General features: G+C 33.3%; 1 protein-coding gene across 10 annotated transcripts in view; it reads left to right on the forward strand.

Moving 5' to 3' along the window:
* LOC145246571 (cytosolic phospholipase A2-like) overlaps nucleotides 1–26,333 on the forward strand; it is a 594,967-nt gene that overhangs the window by 557,950 nt on the left and 10,684 nt on the right. For all 10 annotated transcript variants that reach the window (XM_080108182.1, XM_080108180.1, XM_080108179.1 and 7 more), the window contains 5 exons: nucleotides 6,222–6,359; nucleotides 7,831–7,923; nucleotides 8,954–9,431; nucleotides 17,731–17,867; nucleotides 22,336–22,517. In XM_080108182.1, coding sequence (XP_079964308.1) covers nucleotides 6,222–6,359; nucleotides 7,831–7,923; nucleotides 8,954–9,431; nucleotides 17,731–17,867; nucleotides 22,336–22,517 — 1,028 coding nt within the window. The remainder of the gene's footprint in view (nucleotides 1–6,221; nucleotides 6,360–7,830; nucleotides 7,924–8,953; nucleotides 9,432–17,730; nucleotides 17,868–22,335; nucleotides 22,518–26,333) is intronic.

Here is a 26,333-nt window from a genome sequence, read left to right on the forward strand (position 1 = left end):
TTAATAATGATCACAACTCGTATCCTGGAAATTGCTTCCACTTCCGGAAATAAATAAATAAATAAATATAAAACAGATGAATGAAAGGCTCGCCGAACAGTTGCAGACGTTTCGTTTTTTCTTTTGTCTTCTGAGGAAGAGATTGTAATCTCGAACATTAGGGATATCATCATCTACTATACTGTATAACACATTATTTTTGTAAATAAATGTAATATAATTTGAAATTATTGAACATTCCTTCTAATATTGTTATTATTCTTTTATATACTAACTTGTGTCCATAGTTTTTCCCACAAGACAGCATTGATATAGCCTTCAAACATACAACTCTTTTAAACTACGCACAGTGCTTCAAGCAAACTACAACATCCTTCTCATATATATATATATATATATATATATATATATATATATATATATATATATATATATATATATAAAGAGAGAGAGACAGACAGATAAAAAGACAGAGGCGAGGAAGAAGGAGAGAGGTGAATCAATTCATGTGATTTAACTTTTTAGACTAGAACCCCCAGTGAAACAAACTCGGTGTACCGTTACTACATCCATTTTCCGTCGCTTATTATATGTCAATGTAACATTGCATACATACAATGATTTCTTTTATTACGCTATGATTTTCTGACTTCGTGGTTGCAGACATATTCGCAAATGATTCTTAAGTAGTTTTCAATAACTTTGAAAGTTGAATAATTTGATCGCCATAAAAACTTTTTTCTCTTAAAAAGAAAAAATGTTGTCTATGAAGTAACTTGACACTGTGAAAACTCCTCGTCTCTGTCGCACTTTCAAATGATTTGTTTCTTTCTTATTATAACCGATTCTCTATTACATGTAACTTAAGTATGCTTGATATTCAATAAATAATCCTATGAGTACTTCCGTCTAAACATTAAGTATCAAGTGTTGAATTCTATAGATTGAATAGTTACTTACGTTATATATATGTTATTGTTTTTAGTTGCTGCAAGTATCTATTTCTGTTTTAATCTACAGAATAGCAAACTTTTATAAATATATTTATATAAATATATATATATACCAAGTTAAAAGTATTGCAAGAAGAAAAAATCATGAATAAAGACGAGGTTATTAAGAGTGCTCAATAAAAGAAATCAAAATATATTTTATATGATATAGAGAAATATTACAAAGTCGATATATACTGAACATGCTAATGTTTCGGGCCGTTGGTTGGCAAGAATTAAAAGTACTCGTCAGACGACGTAATAAAGCTTATGTATCAATGAAGGCATCTCAAATGGAATAAATGAAATATATTTTTTTATTTATAAAGCTAAAATGTTAAAATGCTAAATTTAAACGGAAGGATTTTAGATTAAGTGACACTTTTAAACTGAAAACAACGGAAAGCGATAGGGGGAAGAGAACGTCAAGACTTTACAGGATAAAGAGGAGGAATAAAAAGGGAAAACAAAATGAAACGACAAAGAAAAGAAAAAAAAGAATATAGAAACGGAAGAAAAAAAAATGGGTCAGAATGATTGCGCTGCCACAAGAATTGGGAGAGGGGTGAAAACATTTGAAATTATCTTTGATTAAGGGGTGGAGATTAACGTGTAAAAAAACATGAGTTTTGTTTACCATAGAGGAAACATATAGAAGGAAAGAAAGAAAGAACGAAAGAAAGAAAGAAAGTGGTCGGCGCAAGAGAGAGACAAAGGCAAATTAGCACATAGCGTCTTCAGTCAGGCATATATACACACACTTATATGCGTATCAGCAACCAAGTCAAACACACGCACACACACACACACACACACACACACACATATATATATATATATATATATATATATATATAGAGAGAGAGAGAGAGAGAGAGAGAGAGAGAGAGAGAAACAAAACTTCAGACTAAACATACAACATAATATTAGCTACTTGTATTTTCTCTGCCGCTCTCCCTCAACCCAGGACAGTACCCCCAATAGACAAAGTCTCTGACAGCATAGATATAGCACTCTCCCTGAATATTAGCGCGCAAATACATGTATTTGGTCACTTCAGTGTCTACCACAGTAACTGGCTTGGATTCTCACAGACGCAGCAGGTAGCACAACACATAGCTTCTCTATATCTCAATCCCTTTTTTCGGACGGTTAAATTTCCGACACGTTTCCCAGACCAGCAAGATCAACTCACTTCTAGATCTATTTCTGACCACATTTCCTGATAATTATATAACGACTGCCCATAGCCCACTCGGGAATGCGCAAGTATAAATCATGTAGAATATCTGCATAAATATAATTACACATAATAATTAATTGAAGATGATCATTCCATAAGAAAAACGAAAAAACTTATAAGGGATTAATTAAAATGAATGTTTAAAAGAATATGCAAATTAGCTAGAATCTTTGCAGATGAATGCAATTGCACGACACATACATAACAAATTAGTATTTTCTTCTAAAATAAATAGTAAAAAGGGTTTATAATTTGAATATCAATACACAAAAAAAACTTTATAGGAGTATAGATAGTCACATATCATCTCTTAAAAAAGAGAAAGGGATAACTTGAATCGCCCGATCGTCGAAGACAAGATTATAGCAATGGCGCGCGATCCACAGAGCTGTATAATCTATAATATAAAGGGCAAAAATCTGTTTAAATATAGGTATATATGTTTGTACGTCGGCCTAAAACTTTCGACAGAGGTAACGAATTTTCATGAGATTGGTATTGTTTTGAAGATCAACCCTTCGGACGACAAATATCGAAAGATTAATCCACAGCATTAATTCCTTCACCTTTAACTGGGCACTTTCTACAGAGATGAGTCGCTTTATTCGCCGATATTTTCGGAAGTTATCTCCTCTTTTCAATTGTCTAGCCTTAATTTAAATCTACGTAACTTCTAGTTTGGCGATAGACGCGAAAGCAAAGACGTCACGTTTCTTTTTTTCACGTTCTTTTCCTCCTTCGCGGTAGAGGTTAAAGCCAAGAAATTCTACATCGGCAGCACAGTTAGGCCATTGTACATACGCATAAAAGAACATATTACAATCAATGTGTCTTCATTCCATAAACACCTAGGCTAGTTATATATAAATCTTTTTACGTCTTTGCTTTCCTTTTTCTTCCTTGTATGAGGTTATATATAATAACGATTCAAGTCATTATAAATAAAAAAAAAAAATTGAATAAATAAGAATATTTACTCAAGCAATAAAATATTCTGAGAAAAGAAGTAAAATAAAGAAAACCCCAAGGATAGCTTGTTTTCATCAGGCGAGAAAATCCGTAAAAAAAATTCTAATACTGATGAGCTTAAATTTTAAATATATATATGTGTGTGTGTGTGTGTGTGTGTGTGTGTGTGTGTGTGTGTGTGTGTGTGTGTGTGTGTGTGTGTGTGTTTTATTGTGTGTGTGTGTGTGTGTGTGTTTTATTGTGTGTGTGAGTGTGTGTCTGTGTGTGGAGATGCGATTCGAACGGACGCCCAAAAGCGACCGGCTTGAATAACTACCCCATACCTTTTCTTTGATCTCAGCCCCAAAGCAAGTTTTCACAAGATCGTGTTATCTTTCAACTAATGAACATTTTTAAACCCAAAATCTAAGAAGACTAAATTAACAAAACGAGGGACCTAATCTACTAAATCAGAAATCTCCAGAATTTTAACCCAACTCGAAATATACAAAATATATATGAAGCACAGAAAAGAATGAAATGCGCGCATAAAAAAAAGCAAACGAGAAATTATTTTTATTTCTCCCGGTTTTTAATTGTTTGTCGTTTTCGTCATAAAACATGACAATATAAAAGTGTATACTAATACATATAGAGTTATCCGTTTATTCAATTCCTATCTTCATTTTTTTAATAAAAGCTATATTCCTCTTCTATCGTATAGATCATTGTAGATCTCCCATTTCACTCTCCCAACAGTTTCAATAAATTACCATTTGCCTACCAGGCACAATAATTTCGCTCCTAATGTCGCGATCGTTAGATGTCGCATCCCTTATGCTTCTCTCCTTTTCTGGTGAGATGCGTTAGGCTTCGAAATACCATGCTATTAAAAGTTCTGCTAATCCTACACCCCTTATTAATCTAACATCCTTATTGAATAAAAGAATAAATCTATATGCATTAGTATGTATTTATAAATTGTCGTTTTTTTCATATTCTGTATAAGCTCTAAAGCAATTTGTTGTGCTTTGCATATATATATATATATATATATATATATATGTATATATACATATATATGTATATATGTATATATTATATATTATACATTGTTAATGTATATAAATATATATATATATATATATATATATATACATTAACAATGTTGTGAAGTCATAATTTGATATACTATTTTATTTTTTATCCCTAAAACAGTGTTTCGTGGTAATCAGCTGATGATGCCTGAGATAATATTAAGACTAAAGTGAATTCTTGGAAGCAAACTAATGCAATGATTACAAGTGATAAGTTGACTTAACATTGGATTAATTTTTTTCTTTACTGTAATTTTAAAGCTTGAAAAACTTCCAATAATATTCCATAATATATTTAAGTTTATTTTTGCTTATTCTTCTATGCTTGGACACCACGGATGCATCCTGAAGGTGTATATAAATAACGAGTTATTCCTCAATCGCTTTCTTTACTCCTGATACGTTTTTCTGGTAATAGACGACTTTAATAATTAAAGAAGGGTTAGTGTTATTTTGCGTTTTTCTTTCTCCGTGATTTCTTATCCTTCTAATGCCCAAAGTTGTATGAATTCATACTTTTCCCCCTGGAATATTAATGAAAGTACAGGGTGGAACGATGAAAGCGTCGCCCTTAAGAAACCAACATTACAGCTTTATTTTAAAACTTTATTGAAAATATCAATTCAAGTAACTTGATTATGTAATAGAGCTGAAATATATTACATGGAGTCGCCTTCAGCCTCATTCACCGCCTCGCTACAGGACAGGAACTGGGAACGTGCTTTTTCCACAAGCGCCGACGGAAGTTCGGCGAATACTCGACGTATAGCGGCGATCAAGATGGGTTTGGTGTTGTGTGAGGTCATGTTGATGATGTTCTTGACGTATGACCAAACTAAGTAGTCCAACAGGTTCAAAGTCGTAGCACTCCTTCTGAAGCCAAGCCTGGGTTGTTTTGGACTTGTGTGCCGGCACCGAGTCCTGCTGCCACACCAGGGTCTGATTGCACCATGGGGATCATCACACTCTTCAGCATATCCAGGTACACTTTGGTGCTGACTTTCAAGCCAATTCGAAGGTATGAGATGGCATGATGCGGCCCTCACTTGAAACCACAACAAAGAGCATAACCATAGCCTAAAACTTTGTTTTCATCATTCTGGGCACGTCTCTATTTTTCGTAGCAATCCAGCGGTGCATTTTGAGGGTGCTGGCAATGGTCCTGTCGTCATAAATTGGATCGGTAGAGAGCATGAGTTGTACAGCGGCCCATCTCCGATCTCGCTCGTTGAACATTGTGTCACTTTTAGACTTTTATAATTTTCTTCCTTTGAAGATTGTAACGCTGGGTATGGGGCAGCCAAACTAACTGCCAACATTGCATTGCTTTTAATTGAAACCAACCGAGAGTTCTTTTTAGTATCCTCAAGTGCAATTGTATTGATCTTGTTTGTGCTTGGTTCACCAGGAATATTAGTTAGACAGGACTTCAAGTTCTTCTTCATAAGCCCTGTAGCACCTATAATAAATAGTATGATTGATATCTACCTATGATTCCAGTTTCTTTTCATATCATACATGAGACTTTCATATTTGGTCTGTTTCTCCCTTTCAGCCCTGTTCAGACCTCCATCATTAGGGACACTTACTTCAACCTAGGTGTCAACTCTCTCTGACATTCCATATAACTATGTTAGGTTTTGACAGCAACATTTTCAAGGTAGATGGCTGTAGGAATTATAGAAAGCTTCTATCGCTCTTGAGATTTGTGCACAACTGGCCAACTAGTAATGGTCTGCAACAACAAAAAAAAAACCGTTTTCATTAAACGGAAATGGAATCATGTGGTCTTTTCTAGGGCGACAGTTTTATCGTCCCACACTGTAATGCTAACTGTCGAGCCAGTAATAATTGCACTGATGTCACTTCCGTTTGGTTAATCATCTATGAATGTTTAACAGCTGCATATGTTTGAAAACGATTGTAACTTTTTTTATGTAGAATGGGTCGAATTCACACCCTTCGAAATTGGTTTACCTAAATATGGTACCTATATGAAAGTGGAAGAATTTGGATCGAAATTTTTCTTAGGAAAACTCTGTCGAAAATTCGAAGAACCGCCACTTCATTTTTTACAAGGTAAGTTAAACTTATTACCCTTTATTTCCTTGTCTTGTCGCTCTTTTTGTTTGTTTGTTTGTTTGTTTGTTTTGTTTTGTTTCGTTTTTTTTTTGTTGTTGTTTTGCTTGTTTTTTTTTGTTTTGTTTTGTTTTGTTTTTTTTATGGCCTTCACGGCGGATGAACGTTGTGAATGTTTCATTATCAATTGAGGGATGACTGAAAATATCTCACTTTTTCCTTTTTTGCTTTAATTTTTTGTTTATTTATTTTTCTTTTATTGTTATCTTTGTTTGCTTGAACTTATATGATTATTCCATGTTTCTTTCTGCCCTTCTTTCTTTTTCTTTCTTTCTTTCTTTTTACGTCCTTGCTCTCCTTTTTATTCCTCACATAAGGTCATATATAATAACGATTCAAGTCATTATGATATAAATAAAAATTGAATAAATAAAAATATTTACTCAACCAATAAGATATTGTGACAAGGAAGTAAAATAAAGAAAAAAAAACATGGATTTATTTTCAAGGATAGACTGTTTTCATCAGATGAGAAAATCCTTTTAAAAATTGTCATACTGCTGGAGCTTAAATTTTTAATAAATGTATAAAAAAAAAACCTTTTTTGTGAAAAAAAGGAATCTTAAATAGAATTAAAGAAATAAAAAAAGATAAAATGACAAAAGCAATGGATCCAATAATCAATTAGACTATGCTCCTTAGGATCCAAAGGGAAGGTTCTGCAATTCGTGGTGTGGATAGATTTGTTGCGGCATGCGTTATGCGTTCAACGAGATAAATTAATGAAAATAGTTACCGAGTTTATATATATATATATATATATATATATATATATATATATATATATGTTTCTGTGGAAATATATTTTCATATAATATATACCAATCCTTATTTAAGAAGATCGATGTAATTACAGAGCAATATAGTGAATAAATAAAAAAAAAACTATATTCCAAAATTCATGATGTTGCCCATCTTATAATTAATTCCTTTAATTCAGTTGACATTTACAATTCTTGACAGATACTATCAAGAATTGTAAATGTCAACTGAATTACAGGAATTAATTATAAGATAGTCAACATCATGAATTTTAGAATATAGTTTTTTGTCATTTATTTACTATATATAACCGTAGACATTATTTTAAACAAGAAAGAATATTTACGTGTACGTGCGTGTTATTGATATTTGCCAATCAAGTGTGGCCTGGAATTAAATATTTTGTTTACAGTTGTTACCGATATAATGCATGATTGTAGAATTTGTCTGTTCATGGATTGCAGTGTTTGGGCTTTCCTTGATAAAGTTGGATGGTACACGAAAGTTCATCTCATAAAAGAATCGGCTGCGTGTGTAGAACACACTCGGAGTGCATGGCGCCCTTGTCCTATTCGAGAAAAACGGTTTTAAACTGTTTTCAGCCGTCCGTTTCAAAGCAATATTTATTTTGAGTATTATATTTTTGTAGGGATCTGGGGAAGTGCTTTCTGTATTTTATTCAAACGATTGTTTGACGATAACAAAAAACTAGATCCAGTCGAAATGATCCGTCAAAATATATGTAAGTATTTTTTAAAATATTTTATTAAATTCAATTAAAATTCAATTAAAATTTAATTAACATTCAATGAACATGGTATTACTATTTCTTATTTTTTTATTTAACGCTTGCTTTTAATCAGACTTTTGTGATTAAAATAGTATTTTTGGCAAACCTTTCAAATGTGTTATTCATTAATGTATTGTTTAAAGTGATTTCTTTAAAAATGTAATCATGTTTATTGCTGCCATTGTGATTTATTAAATTTAAACGATAAAAATAAACTAAAATAAAATTTAATTCAGAGTTTGTCATTTTTCAGAATTATTGTATAATAATATACCCTCGTTTAACTAATTTGTTCAGTCGTAAATACATCAATATAACGGTATAAATAAAATGGGAATTGATGCAAACATGTCTTGCACGTGTTAATTTAGTATCTAGGTAAATGCCAGATACCTCCAGATTGCAACTGTCCATTGCTTACATTAAGTGTGCCGCCATCTAAAATTAACAATAAATATTTTTTAATCATCTACATTATAATTCAGTTCATAAATGGTTAATGTATTGTTTGAAGTGATTTCTTAAATGATTTAATCATTTTATTACTTTGATTTTGATTTATTAAATTTAAACGACAAAATTAAACTAAATAACACTTAATTAAAGTTTGTCATTTTTTAGAATCATTTGGCTTCATAATTTGGATTATTTAGATTATTAAGTTTACTATTTTCATCTTGTGTTTGTTTTCACAAACATTTTTCAAATCAGTAAAATGTACTGTTTAATGTGACGTAGAACAATTTATTTGAAAATATGTAAAGTCATATGTGTTTACCTTAGCGTAACCAAATCAATCACCATTAAAATATTTGATATAATTAGACGATCTCATTTTATAAAAAGTACACGTGACAACGCACGTACCAATGTGAAATAGCTCAGTGCATTACAATATAGATATTGTAAATATCAAATTTCTCAAAAATATAGATAATTAATATTAATTCTTTCTTATTCAAATGTATAACTATATGTATAGCTGATGAACTAGACAAGAATCAGGAATCTTCGTCGTCGGACAGCAGTGCTTCGGAAGAGGAAACCGATGATGAAAAAAGTGACCGGCGAGAATCGAGTGCATCATTGGACAGCGACATCACTATGGCATCCGATGACAGTCGACTATCAGAAGTGGACAAAGACATAGATGTCGTTGACATTGTTAAGCCTACTTACAACCGGAGTTCCCAGCGGGGTGCGGGGAACAATCCGTTGGATATGGAAACTGAACAACGGAATGCATTCGAAAAAAACCTGAACAAATGTATCACTCCTAGTGACTCACAGGATGATGAGATGGATGGGAATTCTGAACATGTGACGACGTTGAATACTCGCTTGGTACGACAAAATGGCCGCCGCTATCGAAGTAAAAATAGAGCTAATTCCACGCGAAGAGAGACGACAGAAAAAAACCAAGGATTCTGGAAGAGTGTCATGAGAGGTTTGGTAGAAAAGTAAGTATTTATCTCATTCAGGAATAGCTGAATGAACTACAGGGTGGAACGGTAGAATTGTCGCCTTAGAAAAGATGACATGATTCAATTTCTATTTGATGAAAACCCATTTTCTTTTTTTTGTTGTTGTTTTTTGGGGTTTGTTTGTTTTTTTGTTTGTTTTCTTTTGTTTGTTTTTTTTGTTGTTGTTTTTTGCAAACTATCTACTAGTTGGCCAGTTGTTTACAAATCCCAAGAGCGATACGAGCCTTCTATCATGTCTGAAAGTGCCACAATGTTCATCGAATGAGATCGGAGATACGCTGCTGTACATCTCATGCTCTCTTACGATCCAAATTATGACAACAGTACCTTTTCCAGCACCCTGAAAATGCATCGCTGTTTGCCATGAATAGCAGGGACGTGCCCAGGGTGATCAAATAAAGTTTCCGGCCACGGTTATAGTCTTTGGCATGGTTTCACGTTAAAGCCACATCATATCCTCTTACATCTTCGAGGTGGCCTTGAAAAGTCAACACTATAGTGTACTCAGGTGTGCTGAAGAGTGTGGTGATTCATTGGGGCAATCAGATGGCCGCTTATAGACACCTGGCTGTGGCAGCAGGACTCGGCGCCGGCCCACAAGTCCAAAAAGACCCAAGCTTGCCTTCAGAAAGAGTGCTACGACTTTGTACCCTTCTCTCAATGGCCATCATCCTCCCCCACTTGAACCTGCTGGACTACTTGGTTTGGTCATACGTCGAGAACATTACCGACATGACCTCACATAGCACCAAAGTCAGCTTGATCGCCACCATCCACCGAGTATTCGTGGAGTTCCGCCGGCGCTTGTGGAAATGCTCAGAGTTCCGGACCCGTATCGAGGCGGTGATTGAGGGTGAAGGGGCTATATTGAATAGATGTCCGCTTTACTACTTTATACTCAAGTTACCTGAATTGATATTTCACATAAAAGTTTTAAAATAAAGCTGTGGTGTTGTTTCTTTAGGGCGACAAATTTATCGTTCCACCCTGTAATATATTCAACTCTGATTGCAATTAACCTTAAAACCATTATTAAAATATGAACTATTTTATAAATTGAAATAATCTTAAAACTTGTAATTTGGACTTAAATTTGTAGTAATGTTTCAAAAATAAAAAAGCAGGGCTAAGGTTTTACGCTCTCTTTTTTACTCGCCTGGCGTAAACCACCGGATTACGCCAAGGATCGGCGAGCAAATCTTAAAAATGCTAGGAAGCAAAAAACAGCAACATTCATCGGATATGAATTAGATTTTTTTTTTAAAGAATTGAAAAGCAGAAAAAAATAACAAAATACCGTGAGTTTATGGATAAATAATGTTTGTTTGTTTTGTTTTGTTTTTGTTTTTATTTGGGGGGCTACATAAGCAGAAACATTTAAAACTATTTGATACTTATGTATTTGCAAGTTAAATTAATTTTTACGATATTTTTGTTTATTAACTTGTTAGGTGAAAGAGCAGAATAGCTACAAAACACCATCCTCTTCAATGTAAGGAACGGCTTTCTAAATAATAACGTTAGTATTTCAACACAGTAACTTCTGTGCATGAGTACGTAATTTTTGTGGGTAAAGTAGGGTTGACAATTTCCTGTTAGGATTCAGAGTTTGGGTTAGGGTTAGTTCCTCCAATCGGTAACGGTATGTTTTGGGCCAACCCCACGTTCTCTTCTTTATGTTTTTTTTTTGGGGGGGGGCATGTTCTACACTTCATTTCAGATGTTATTAGTTTGTTATGTTGACAGTACGCTACGACTTGCTCCGGCGTCTGTACTAACTTGTCCAGCATAGTTAGATTAATCGCTGTGTGCTACTCCATAATTTCAAACTAATAACTAAAAATATTTATTTCCTTTTTTGATCCAATTTATTAAAAGTCGTCCGCTCATGATGTGGCTTCTCGCTGGGTAATTGGATTTGTTGACACTTTCTGGTATTTTAAGATTTGCTCGGCGACGCTCGGCAAAACTGGTTGTTTATTGGGTTGGCATATAAGTGCTTGTCGTTTGTTGGCAACTAAGTTCTTGTGGTTTTCTAAATATATTTTGTCAAAATCGAATGATTTCTACCGAAAATGTATTGAGAATTTTGTTGAATGCTGGGAAAAGTTTGCGAACACAAATGGGGAATACATCATTGATTAAATAGTTGTAAGTTTTTATTTTACTTTTTAAAAATGTGGATTTAAAAAAATGACAAGAACTTAGTTGCCGACCTCATACATCAGGTACCTGGCATGTATCTAAGCATGAAGATAAATTGTTTATATACATTTTGAGATTGCATTATTATTATTAGTAATAATAATAATAATTATTATTATTATTATTATTATTATTATTATTATTATTATTATTATTATTATTATTATTATTATTATTATGCAACTTCCAAAGCTTTGTGTAATAAATAAGTAAAAATACTATGATAAGAAATGAGAGTGGTGCTGAAAGAGTGTACGGGGATGGGGATGAGTAGGAAGGAAAAAGACATGCCCTAGAATCACCACCAATTAATTATTTATGGTTACCCTTTTTCATTCTTCCTCTTTCCCTTTTTTTCTTTTTCTTTTCTTCTTTTCTCTCTTGCGTCTTTTCCTTTTTCCCCCTTATCTCTTAACATCTTTACCAATGTATGTGGGTAGATAGTGGTGAGTCGGGTATATAGAAGAGGGCAACGTAAGTTACACATTTTCTGGTCACATACAAATTGTAGTAAACTTATAAGGATTTTTTAAACTGAATAACCCGATTAAATCTAAAACCCCTTTTAGCATAGATATGTCAAATCAACATTCCCCAGATGTTTGAACCTATACACACTAGTATGTTTAAGGTTTAGGGCAGCCATCACACATGCATACGAATACTATCTAGTCTTTCATTACCTCTATCTCGATTTTTAACTCCCCCCCCATTCTTTCCCATTTTCCTGTATTTCAACACAAATTCGAATCCGCACCCCTATTGGGTCTTATTTACATACAACGAAATCTTATTTTTCACAACATTTAACGGAATCTCCTGATATTAACTCCCTGTAATGAGGAATACCTAATATTTTCATTGTAAACTTTGCTTTCGTATAAGCTGTATCGACTGTAGAGGTCTCTAGTTACTGGTACGTAGCTGACCGAAACAAGTTCATAACTGTGTAGCAATATAGAATTGCTTATGTAAAAATAAATAAAGAGTATATCCTGCTCTACTTCGGTATTGAGCACGCTTGTATTAAGCTCCTTATACTTCATTGGTTACTTAACCTCTGGAAAACAATAACATGAGATTATATATATATATATATATATATATATATATATATATATATATATATATATATATATATGATTAGTTTTTTTTTGGAAAAAGAAATCCATCAGAGTGCTCAATTAAAAGGAAAATCCGAAATGTAAGAGCGTATTTATATTTTGTGTACAGAAAGTTGTTAGATGAGACAAATCATTTGTACTGTCTTGACGAATATTGGCTTATTATCGGGCTTGAAACCGACGGTACCAATGATTTGTCTCATCTAACAACTTTCTGTACACAATATATATATTCTAACAATGAGATTAGTTAAATCACAGATTAATTAATCTTGTGGTTTACAGTCTTACAAAATGTTGTTGGGCGGAAAAAAAAAATTTATATAGGACAATCCCAGCAAAATAGAATAGCTCAATATGCAAAATAGAGAAAAGTAAGAATTGTATGATTTATATATAAATTTTTGGCAGTAACTATATATAAAATTTGTTAACAAAAGATTATTATTCGAAGCAAGGAATACACGAAATTTAAAGTTCTTTCCATTAATCCGTGGATTTTCAATGCATAACTCATCACTTCAGAGGAAATATCTTTAGCAAAATAATCATTATTGATAAACATAATTTTGCTTTTTAGCACATTTATTGAAAATTAATTAGAAATATTTTAAAAGTTCTTTATTCGCTAATCGTTTGCTTCTCATATGTATAAAAATGAATTTTATAGCTTTGAATGTAATTTAGTTGGTATCGTAATAATAATGTTTCGTTGGTATCGTAATAATAATACGTAGTTGGTATCGTAATAATAATATTTAGTTGGAATCGTAACGCCAAACAAATAAAAAAAAGGCTTCCGTGTGTTACTAATTAATTGACTTAAAACTTTGCATTTTTGCCAGATTGGAATGCTCAGGGTATTTCCAGAATATTCGTTTATGTCTTCACTATTTCACATTTTATAACAGTAATTTCGTTAACTTTTCATTTTTGTCTTTACCGCCAAATGTAAACTTTACCATGACAAAAAAAAAGCGGACAATGCGATGCAAATTGCTGAAGAATTGTATGCTTTATTAAATAAAATGTTCGAGAAATGATAAGAAAAGAAAGACGCGGCTAATTTTTCTTTCACGATAGCAAAAATGGTGAAAAAACGATACTAACGGGACCTGTGGAAATTCCACATGGGACTGATTCATATGTAATATATTGATGTTGGCATTCTGTAGATGTTCACCGTAAATGGAGGCGCTCTGATATTATTGTAGCTCTTTTGTTAAAACTGCAAAAGTATTTATCCAAGCTAGCAAGGGCGCCCGACGTAGCCAGGTTGTAAACTACGCTTAAATATATTTTAATTCTTGAAGACTTCGTACATATTATTATAGAGTTAATATTCTATCAATTTTTATATATTATAAAGTTGCGATTTCAAAAATAAAAATATATATCTATATGAATTGAGTCCATCAGCTTGAATCGAAACCGAACCCCAAACTTACTTTAGTTCCTTCAGCTATAATCTAAACCGAAACCAAAACTTATGAAGAATTCTTGGCAAAATTATTTATTAAAATATGTGCCATCAGCTATAATCGAAACTGAAATCACTTATGAAGAATTCTTAGTAAAATTATTTATTACAAGAAATTGAAGTACATAACAATTAAACGACCCGGATGTAATCGTGACACAGAAAATAAAACACACGCTATCGTATTAATATATAGATTAAAAAAAAAATAAATGCAGTTTGAATTTTTAGAAATACAAAACGAATTTAACATATCGCAGGTGAAGCACATGCATAAACTAACTATCCGCTAAAATATCCATAATTAGTTTTGGAGTAGAGTAGCAAGTTTTAGGCAGCAGAATCTCCCATTTGGAGTAGTGAATTTTGATAGCAGTTGAATGTAACACTGGAAACTGTAACTTGGAAGTGAAGCATAGTTGAATATCTATGAGGACAACTATAGAAAAGTTAACGTTTGACAGTTTTACAACAGTTCTAATAAATGTTTATTGTATTTATGACTTGTGAAGAGAGACAAGTTATTTAAATATGATCAAGAAGACCCGGTGTTATCCACAATTGCTTTAGTAGTATTATATATTCCTGTTAAAGAAATGAACATCATATTAGAATTTTGATTCTTATCTTTTTTTTTTTCTTTCATTTTTATAATGCGTTCGAAGCACATTTGATACATATTACGAGATTAAATAAACAAAATGTCATATCTTGGATAATAATTGAGATATATATATATATATATATATATATATATATATATATATATATATATATATATATAGAGAGAGAGAGAGAGAGAGAGAGAGAGAGAGAGAGAGAGAGATAGAGAGAGACTCTAGACAGGCCTGAACCGAATTTATGCACGGAAATTGTTACTTGGAAGTCCAAAATCCATCAAGGTAACTATAGAACAATTAACACTTGATAGTTTTAACCACATAATAATAAAAGGTATAATTCTGTGATATGTTAATTATCCTATAGAATTATATATATGACTACTTCATTTAATCACATAAATTAATATACGAAAGTATAATTTTATGCGTAAACTTTAAGTATTTACTTCAACAGTGCTCGATACATAGGCAGAGCTAGGTAGTAAGTTATAAAAATATATGTTAAGCTACACAGAATATTTCGCGTGTCATTCACGCTAGGATTCGTCAGGCGTATGCCTATATACATCATAAACGCTCTGATCCCCGTTTGGCATCAATCGAAGGAGTCTCATGTTGGTGAGGCTCCATGTTTTCACAAACTTCTAGGTCTGACCTTTACTACTGATCTAGGATGGAAGACGTACATCAAATCCGCTGTGAAAATGATGGGATTGTTCCACCGTTTCAATAGATATCCCACTGCTGATGCAATTCTCTACCTGTATAAGAGCCAGGTACATCCGAGAATGGAGTACTGTTTCTACATCTGGGCAGGAGCTGCTAGAAGCAGCTTATCTTGCCTTGACAGAGTGTTACATTGTGGGGTATCCAGGAGAGGATGATATAAACGTGTAAATTCAGTAATGTTGTATAGCCACATATGAAAGCGACGTCTATACAGTAGGGTATAACAGGGGTATGTATTACAGTTCGTATTTATATTAATGTATCATATTTTATAAGAAGAAGAATATATAGCTTCATACCTTTTCTTTATCCGGAGCTCTTCTGTCTTCACCGTTGGGCTCTGTGATACACATGGAACGACCCACGCTATAACCGATTGAGACACCTGTTTTTTCTTCTTTTGTGAAACAACAGAGCAACACTTTATATGTTTAAAATATAAATCTATTTCAGCTGTCTCAGTAGTCTTTACAAGGAGTCTGCATTACGTCTCTACATGCTTGTTCCTCCCAGTCCCACTTCCCGGCTTTTAAACACGTCTGCTCACTTTCGTGCCCAAACTCCAACTCAAACTCTTCAATCTTGTATTCTGAACTCTTGATCTGTCAGCTCCGTTATGTCATCATCAAAACCACACGCCCCCATAATGTGTGCCCTTTCTCACGTACGCAAACGTTGGAGATCATTTTGTTTATTTAACTTAGCTAATTTATGTAAACATCTTATGCTAAACAATAAATAACTTCCAATCTAAACTATTTATCACTGGATAGATAGATAAATAGATAGGCAGACAGATATATCAATAAAAACTAATTTAACTGTAATCATATTATTATCTAACAAGAGTTCAAAATAGACTTCGTAGCCTAGTGGGGGGGCCTTTTCTCTTTCCTGCAACCTCTTTCCCACAGAGGAGACGTTGCAAGCGTGTCTCTGCTTTATCGTTATTTTCATGGCAAGTGCTCGTCTGAGGTTCAGTCTATGCCTCCCCCCTCCTGACTTTCACGAAAAACACTCGTCTAGATGAAACCACTATTAATAATTTTCCCCACTCTTTATCTGTGCCTAAACCTAAACGTAGATGCCATGAACAGAGCTTCTTAGAACAGCGCGCCTGCAGAACTCTGTTCCGTTTTCCTGATTTTCAACTGACTACAATATGGTTGTCTTTAAGTCCAACGTAAACAAATTCTTGATGAGCCATCTCTCTTAAGCAATCCAATTTACCAAATTTCCACGACTAACAATGACTACGACATGTTTCCCTTGACCACTGTACACTCATTAACCCTATCCTCTTAGTGGCTTTGATAAGTGGTGATTGACTCCTTTGTATATATATATATATATATATATATATGTATATATATATATATATATATATATATATAAAATGAAATAAAAATTACAGTTAAGTTTACCGAAATAATCCAAGATGGTAAAACTAAAGTATATTATATTTTTTCTTAAATCAACTCAGCCTTGACAGTCGTGTTTCAAATCTCTCCATTTCTTTTTTCTACGCACAATTATCTTTCTTTTAATAATATTATTTGAACTCATTCCTTTTTTTCCTTATACTCATTTGTGAATTATTCCACGGATTTTTGCCTTTTGGATTACTTTGGACAATCTTCCAACAACGCGATTCCCTTAGATTTTACTTGTGGAAATGGAAATTTAATCAACTTTTTTTGGATTTTATCATTATTGGTTATTTTACTCTTCACCAGACTATCCATTCACATGAAATCACCTGTTTCTTCCTCCTATTCCCTCTGCTTCACTATTTATTACCAATTAAGATCTATGACTTACTTGTAGTTTCATTAAATACTTTTTTACAAGCAAAATCCGATCCCGCATTTCTTCGAAGCTCCGCGGATTAAGGACTATCCACATATTTTGGTGCTTCCTCTTTTAAAATTAAATATGTTTTTAACTCTTTTTCAAACTGTTTTTAACATGTTTTATTAACTACTTGTACTTATATATATATACGTGTGTGTGTGTGTGTGTGTGTGTGTGTGTGTGTGTGTGTGTGTGTGTGTGTGTGTGTGTGTGTGTGTGTGTGTGTGTATTTTGTATCATTGTTTTGTTTTGTTTTTCAGTAAAAACATTGAATTGTTGAGTACGCGGGCTGGACGAGCTGGAATTGTTCACAACCCAATGCGGGGTCTGTCTTTACAACAAGTCTACCCATTATCCCCGTTTACTCCAGTAACAACCGAACGACAGTTTTCAACGCGTAAGGGTTTATTTTTTTATTTTTAATGAAATTTAAAAAAAAAAAAACAATGAATCCATAATGAAAAATAATACAAATAAATTTAATGTTGAAATAACGAAAGATGTTCGTTATTTTCTTTTTGTTGGTCTGTAGCTTCCTTCAGTCTTGATAAACCATTTTAAGCATGAAATTTTAGTGGCAAGAGTTGTGCAATCTGCAACCACACTTCTCCTTAGTCGGCATTGTTAAATACCAGTGGCAAGTGGAGGTTCAAGACGACTGGAAACAATGCCGAGAAAAGCGGAGACCACATACATTGCACAGAATTCCCAAACGGTCACCCATCTGGTATTAATAAAGCAATAAAATTCAATGTTATGTTTTTACTCTTGAAATAAGTCGTTTTTCTTATCTGTAACAGATCCCCATTTTAATGTCATGTTCATGAAAACATGTTCTAGTTTGGTACTAGACAAAACAAGAAACTAACTCTAACCTTCTTGAGGTGTACAGAACGAGAACATGCTACCCCCGTGAATTTAATAAAGGGTCCCGATCGAAATTCTGTGTAGATTTCCGAGTTCTTCAGAAAGCGTCTCGAGTTGGATAGGATACACCTGAAGATACTCGAAGGTTACATCGACCGAAACGTAGTAAAAATAGCACGCAACATGAGAACAGTACTCAGAAGAATGCAAATAACACGAATAATAAATCGTCATCTCAAAAATTTGGAAACAAAGGGTAATCTGTTGGCGTGAATATGGAGAATATGGTGACGATACATAATTTCTCAGCCATTTATCTCTGGTTGTTATTTTGGAAGTCTTGAAGAGATTATGCGCCATTTACTTCAAATATGTGATATTGTCAATATTTTATGTATTTTTATGAAGGACTCTCATCTTCTTCGTTGCACTCTTTGCCTAAAACTAAAGCTAAATATAGCTTACATTATCTACCTTTACGCTTGGCAGTTAATTCCAAAATTATTAATGGTTAATCAATTTAGGAGTAAAACTTATACACAGAAATATATACACGGTAGCTGGATGTCCGGCGTTTCCTAGTCGTACAATACGCTTAAACATGATATTTTAATTTATGCAGATTGCGTATGAATTATTATAAAATCAATCCTCTATTAAATAATATATTAGTATGTATTACGAGGAATAATTTGCTCGGTGGACTAATTCGCACGAAAAATAAAATAATAAATAATGATAATGTCGTTCATGAAATTCCGTCTGTGTCTGTTTATAATATCACGTCAGCTGATATTTGGGCTTGACGAGTAGTCTTTCTTCTCTTATAGATAAAAAGAAGAGTTTTACATGGAATGTTTTACGTTACACCGGTCAATGTTACACCGGTTGAATGTAACATATTCCCATTTAATCTATAAAACAGAAAAGACTATTTTAAGATCGTTGTTCGATTTTCGATACTTATCGGATGAATTTCAGAACCAAACATATCTAAGAACACTGCCAAACATGTAAATTAGCTTTGTGTGAAATTTTCAAAAGATAGGTTCAGTCGTTTCGGGACCTATTAGGAAGGAATTCACACACATGCACGAAGTGGTTTTTATATAAGAGCAGAAATGGAGATGGATACATATACATACTTAACTTCACATAAACTAGAAAATGTCCTATATTTTTGCTAAGTTGGGAGAATGATATAATTGTGAAAGAACTACAAACAATAGTCGTTAAAGCAGATTCAATTGTTTCGAACTATTCAAATAACTTTGTTTCAATACCTGTTTTCAATCATTTTGAATTATGTTTTGAAGCACATACATCTATGACAATATGTCAAATCTATAATTATTTTGTAAAGCTAATGATTTTTTATTGCATCCCCCCCTAAAAAAGGTACAGTGCCATTTTGATGTAGGGGGCTACTATTTAGGACATAAATTGTAGGGATATTATGTAGGGAGTTGAGCAGCAAGATGTCTGTTTCCATTAGACTTGAACTTCTGCATGTCAGTACAGTCGGGGAAGCAAGCATCCGAAAGGAATTTCCAAAGCCTAGCAGTTCTGTGGAAGAAACTATTGGCATCTGGGGGGTCTCTACTGTGTAAGGGTGGGATTTCGCTGCTTGTCTTCGAAGCAACCTCGGCAATGTCCTCAATGTATCTTTTCCAACTCATGTTCTCTGTAAACGTTAAGCCGAGGAGTTTGAACGAAGTACTTTTAGGTAGTGTATAATTAGCCATAGCAATTGATGATAGAGAAAGTTTCTTATAATTATTAAAGGAACGAAGCTTAGTCTTGGCAGCGTTGAATGCGACCATCCATTTTTGTCCCGATTCCATTACAGATTGGAGGTCTTCTTTTAGGGTTTCCGCCATTGCTTTGAATATGTGTTCATTCGTTTTTCTCTCGTGTCTCTTATAGATTCATGAGAAATTCTAAATAGGTGACTTTGTAGACCCACAGACCTAACGTTACGATTTTGTTTTCCCATCTTGATATTCACTTTATTTGGTGGAAATTTATTATTTACTATTACTATTAAAGCAATATTTTTCAAAGAAGTTAACATCTCTACTATGATATGTCCCAGATTTATAAGGGCAACCTTAGTGGAGGGGTTTAGCAGCAAATGTTTTTTTTTTCACATTGTATTTAAATTTCTGCATTTGTCTATGGTCGGTGAAATGGAGAACAGAGAGAGGATCCTAAAGGGAAGCTGTTCAAGAAATGAAGCTCTTATTGTAGAAAGTTTTTGGACATCTGAAAACTTCAATAGAGAAGAGATGGGATTTTCCTGCTGGTCATGGTTAGTCGAATGTATTTACAATTAGGAAATATATATGCAATAAGTTCGTTGGAGCGTATTCGGTGAAACTACTTTTAAAGCAAGCACAATGATTCAACAGTGCGGCGATGCGACAGGGTGTGGAGCTTGCAACCAATCTTAAGAATGACTGCACTTGTACCCCCACCATCAAAGTAAGTCAACAGATGAAAAAAGGGAATGGGTTCAATTCTCAAACCGATTCAAGCCTACATAAATAGAAGGTCCTTGCACTTATGTCACACGGAGTATTTTTGTCACATCTGATCTAAGGAACCAACCACTATTCCCCCCTTTCCCCCGCTCTCTCTCTCTCTCTTTCTCTCTCTCTCTCTCTCTCTCTCTCTCCTTCTTTCTCCCTCTTTCTCTCTCTCTCTCTTTCTCTCTCTCTCTTAGACCAAATCCCCGAAAGAGTCTCTCATTTTTTATAGGTCTCTCATTGTCTACCAAGCTCCAATTACTGCCCTATCACCGCAATTGTTGCATCCCTGTTCAAGAAGAGGCAAATGATTGATGCACCAGATGTAACAACAATATTTCATTCATGATAGTTATGCAGAGAAATAGGATAGTGGCAGGTGTTAGATGTTTTCTAGCCCAGGGGAAGAAGCCTGCTTTCTTTGCGAGAAACTTGGCAACGTATTTTATGTACTTATTCAATTCATGTCTGGCTGAGGAATTTAATTGTTGAATTCTAAGGAAGCGTACGCTCGGTCGCAGTACATTAGTCTACTAACATTAGAAACCAATTTGTTAACAGATCTAGTTTTAGATAAAGAGCATTTAGATTTGGTCAGTATGCGTCACGAAGTCGTCGTCGATGAGTGAGATGGCGTCGGATACGGTGGATGTAGCAGATATACAAACACGAATTTATTACGCGTCCTCAAAATCGTAGGTTAGATATGTATGTTAGAGCATTGTCTTGCTGTAGAATAGGACATGATTTTTCTCTTTTAATTCGTTGGTTGGTTATTTTTGTTTTACGGCATATCAACCCTTTTCAGGTTATTTAATGCCGAATTCAAAGATTTAAGAAAAAAATTTTAATAGAATATATTTTTTGTATTCAAGTCAGTTTCTATTTAACCCATAGTTGGGATCCTTACAGGTACTACCACTCCGGATCAGAGTGGACCTGGGAGCAATGGCAATTAAAGGGTAGCTCTATACTCCCCAAAGCCCGCAAGCTGGGGCCTCACCACTCGATATAGTTTAAGGTCATATCAAGGACCGTTTGTCTTTTAATATCATAGTCTTTAAATCCAATGTAAACAAGTATCTGTTAAACCGTCCCCTTAATTAATAAAACTATACCAAATTTCTACTACTAAAGATTACTACACTATTGTCCCGAACACTGCCGGACATTCATTATCCCTTATCCTCTAATGACCTCTAGATCTTTATAAAATATAATTCCTTTGTATATATATATATATATATATATATATATATATATATATATATATATATATATATATTGCCTTTGTAACGTGTCCCAGAGATTTTGCAAGCCAAATACATGTTGCTATTTTTATACTGAGAGACGAACTCCCAAAACAACATAACTTGTAAATGGCAGATTAATTCGTTTTATTCTATTATTTACATGCCATTGGCTTCATCTAATATTAATTTTTTTAATCTTTTTTATATTATTATTCAGCTGAGGAATTCGATGGCAACTTTGAGATGCACAACACTGAGGTGAAGAAGCTTTACATGGTTGACGCCGGCTTGACTTTTAACTCGCCATATCCATTAGTGTTGCGACCTCAGCGAGCAGTCAGCCTCATTTTGTCGTTCGACTTTAGTGCTCGACCCACAGATAATCACGAGCCATTCTATGTAAGTAGTAAACCAATCAAACGAAACAATGATAATAAACTTGAAAGACTTCGTTTCTCCATCCATGAAACTCGACTTATTCAAGCTATTAATGCATCTATAAACTTTAACTCGTGAACTTTCAATTGATTTATCTCAAGAGAATATAAAGTGGATTTTAGTTTAGTTTTGGAAGCCTCGTTTTGTCCTTTAGTCTATTCAGTCCATTAGCGATGTTTCTGACAAAGGGGGAGATTTTCTGTTTGGGAGGTCGACTGCTGTTGTGAATGGAATGTATATGGAGATGTCCAATTTTCTAATAGTGCATATTCATCATCATTCAGCCTTATTCTGACCTTTATAAGTTAAAAATAGAGGTTAACACATGGATGCTATATCTCACATTCGGTAACCCTCCGAATGTGCACCGACGCACTTACTGCATGCATATTCTCTCAGACTAACTCCACATACAGCCAGAACACATATCAAATGTAGCTGTCCTAAAATACCGAAGAAATTATTAAAAATTTTCTCGGGACGCTGACTTTTGAAATCTTCTCCCATTCGCATTCGATTCCTGATCGTACAAACACACAGAATTTAACAGTGATGCGAATAAACATCTAGTTGCTTAACTCTTAACTCATAAATATTGTCTCAATCACAGTAGCTCATTAGCTCAATGGAAAATATGGCTCGTTTGGTGTAATGAAGTGTAAGGAAGCGGATGCTGCATCTGACATCCGGCAATTCGACTGGCAGATTTGTCTTGCAGCATCAACTAAAATATTGCAACATCAACTAAAATATTCAAGTCTAAAAATAACAAATACAATCGTTTTGCAAGAAAATAAATTTGAAAGTTGAATTAACGATGATGATGATTAGGTGTAAAACTTTATCATTATTATTATTATTATTGTTATTATTATTATTGTTATTATTATTGATATTATTATTATTATTGTTATTATTATTGTTAGTGTTATTATTATTATCATTATTATTATTATTACTATCATTATTATCATTATTATTATCATTATTATTATCATTATTGTTATTAATATTGTTGTTATTATTATCATTATTATCATTATTATTATCATTATCATTATCATTATCATTATTATTATTATTATCATTATTATTATCATTATTATTATTATTATCTTATTATTATTATCATTATTATTATCATTATTATTATTATTATGATCATTATTATTATTATCATTATTATCATTATTATTATCATTATCATTATTGTTATTATTATTATTATCATTATTATCATTATTATCATTATTATTATTATGATTATTATTATCATTATTATTATTATCATTATTATGATTATTATTTCATTATTATTATTATTTTATCATTATTATTATTATTATCATTATTATTATTATCATTATTATTATCATTATTATTATCATTATTATTATCATCATTATTATCGTTATTATTATTGTTGTTGTTGTTATTATTATCATTAGTATTATTATTATCATTATTATTATCATTATTATTATTATCATTATTATAATTATTATCATTATTATTATTACTATTATCATTATAAGTATTATCATTATTATTATTGACATCATCATTATTATCATTATTATTATTATCATTATTATTATCATTATTATTATCATTATTATTATCATTATTATCATTATTATTATTATTATCATTATTATTATTATTATTATCATCATTTTTATCATTATTATTATTATCATTATTATTGTTATCATCATTATTATCATTATTATTATCATTTTTATTATTATCATTATTATTATTATTATCATCATCATCATCATTATTATTATTATCATTATTATTATTATTATTATTATTATTATTCACTTACTAGGAGTAGTCACACAGGTCATCATCAAAATATTCTCTTTGAGAACAACCTGTGATGTCCCCTGGAGTCTGAATGACAACACGTATCCTCATACACTCCACCTCTTTCGATAACATGTGTAAATTAATTTGCGTTATCGCAACAGCCGCTTATCGTTGATTTCTCGTCTGTAGCAACCGTTAACCTCCGCTTGAATTAGTATGATTTATTCACTAGGAGTCACACGGGCCATAACCAAAGATTTCTCTTTGAGAACAACTTCTGATGTTCTCTGGAGTCTGTGTGACAACAAGTCTCCCCTGATTTCCAGTAAACTCTACCTCTTTCGATAAGCTTTGCAGAAGCATTTGCGTTATCGTAACAGCCGCTCAGCTAGTACAGCAAAGTCTATGATTTGACAGGAGTTTTCATTCTTGTTAATTATTACTGGTCTTCTTGCTTGGATGGGTATATCTGTATGTATGTCCATGTCCCATAGGATTTTGTGATTCTTGTCTTCAACTACTATCGCCGACTTATGTTTGTACCACTTGTCTGTGCTTTCGAGATTTCGAGATTTGCATAATTTCCAGTGTACTGTCCTTCCCACTTGGTCGTGTCTGTTCTTGTATTCCTTTTCGGCCAGGTTGCTGCATTCACCTACTATATGGCTTATCGTTTCGTCTCTTTGTCCACAGAGTCTGCATTTGCTGTTTTCTTGTGTTTTATCGGTCTTTGATTTGATGTGATTGATTCTTATAGAGTTATCTTGTGCTGTGGTTATTAGGGATTCAGTTTCTCGGCTTATGTGTCCTTTTCACACCATGTCCAAGTGGTTTCATTATTCTCATCTTTTATCATCCTCATGAATCTTCCATGTAGTTGTTTTTCTTCCCATTTTTCTTTTCTCGTCTTATCCTTTATCTCACTGTTTTCTGTTTTGTCGATTTTCTTAGTGTCTTTTGCTGCCATGATTATCGTTTCCGCGTTCTGCATTATTTATTTTTCAATTTGTATTATTATTATTATTATTATTATTATTATTATTATTATTATTATTATTATTATTATTATTATTATTATTATTGGCTCACATGGAGCTTTCACACAAGTCAACAAACGATCTGATTGGAGACCTGTGGTATTCTCTGGAAGCTGAGTGACAACAAGTCTCCCCAGACGTCCAGACCTCTCCACCTCCTTCGATAGCATGTTCAAATGAATTTGCATCATCGCAACAGCCGCTTACCATTGATTTCTCGCTGGTAGTGGCCATTGGTTTATGCTGGAATTTGAGTGGCACTCAGCCTCCCCAAGGTCCCAGTTCTCTTTGCGCTTGTACAGCCGAGGTCTGGTTGGCGCTCGCTCCTCGGTCTTTCAGTCCTTATTGACCCTTCTCGGCCCTTTGGTATCATTTTTTGGGGGGGGGGGGAGGTCGGTGATGAAACAAAGGGGGGAGTGCATGTTGGGGGGTGTAGAACTTGTAAAAATGCAGTTTCGGTGTTATTCATTCCCTGTAATGCTTATTCGTTATATTGTCTTGTATTATTCTCCGCATTCAAGGGTTTTCCTTAATATTTCAGTCGTTTTCATTATCGTTAGTCGTTGTACTTTTTCAGTTATTCCTCTGATTCCAATTTCTGACATTCTTTTTTCGAAGTTTTTCGGAATTGTTCCTAGTGCTCCTACTATTATCGGTACTATTTGGACTTTCTTCATCATCCAAATCCCTTTTAACTCTCTGGCTAGCTCTGTGTATTTGCTCCGTTTCTTCTTTTCTTTCATACTCAACCTGTGATCAGCTGGGACTGCAAAGTCCACGATTAGACAGGATTTTTCTTTCTAGTTAATTATTACGACATCTGGTCTTCTTGCTTGGATGGGTTTGTCCGTCTGTATGCCCATGTCCCATAGGATTTTGTGGTTCTCGTTTTCGAGTGCTGTTGCGAGTTTATGCTTGTACC

Source organism: Euprymna scolopes, chromosome 24 (genome assembly GCF_053919585.1).
Source record: "Euprymna scolopes isolate OS-2025 chromosome 24, ASM5391958v1, whole genome shotgun sequence".
NCBI lineage: Eukaryota > Metazoa > Mollusca > Cephalopoda > Sepiida > Sepiolidae > Euprymna > Euprymna scolopes.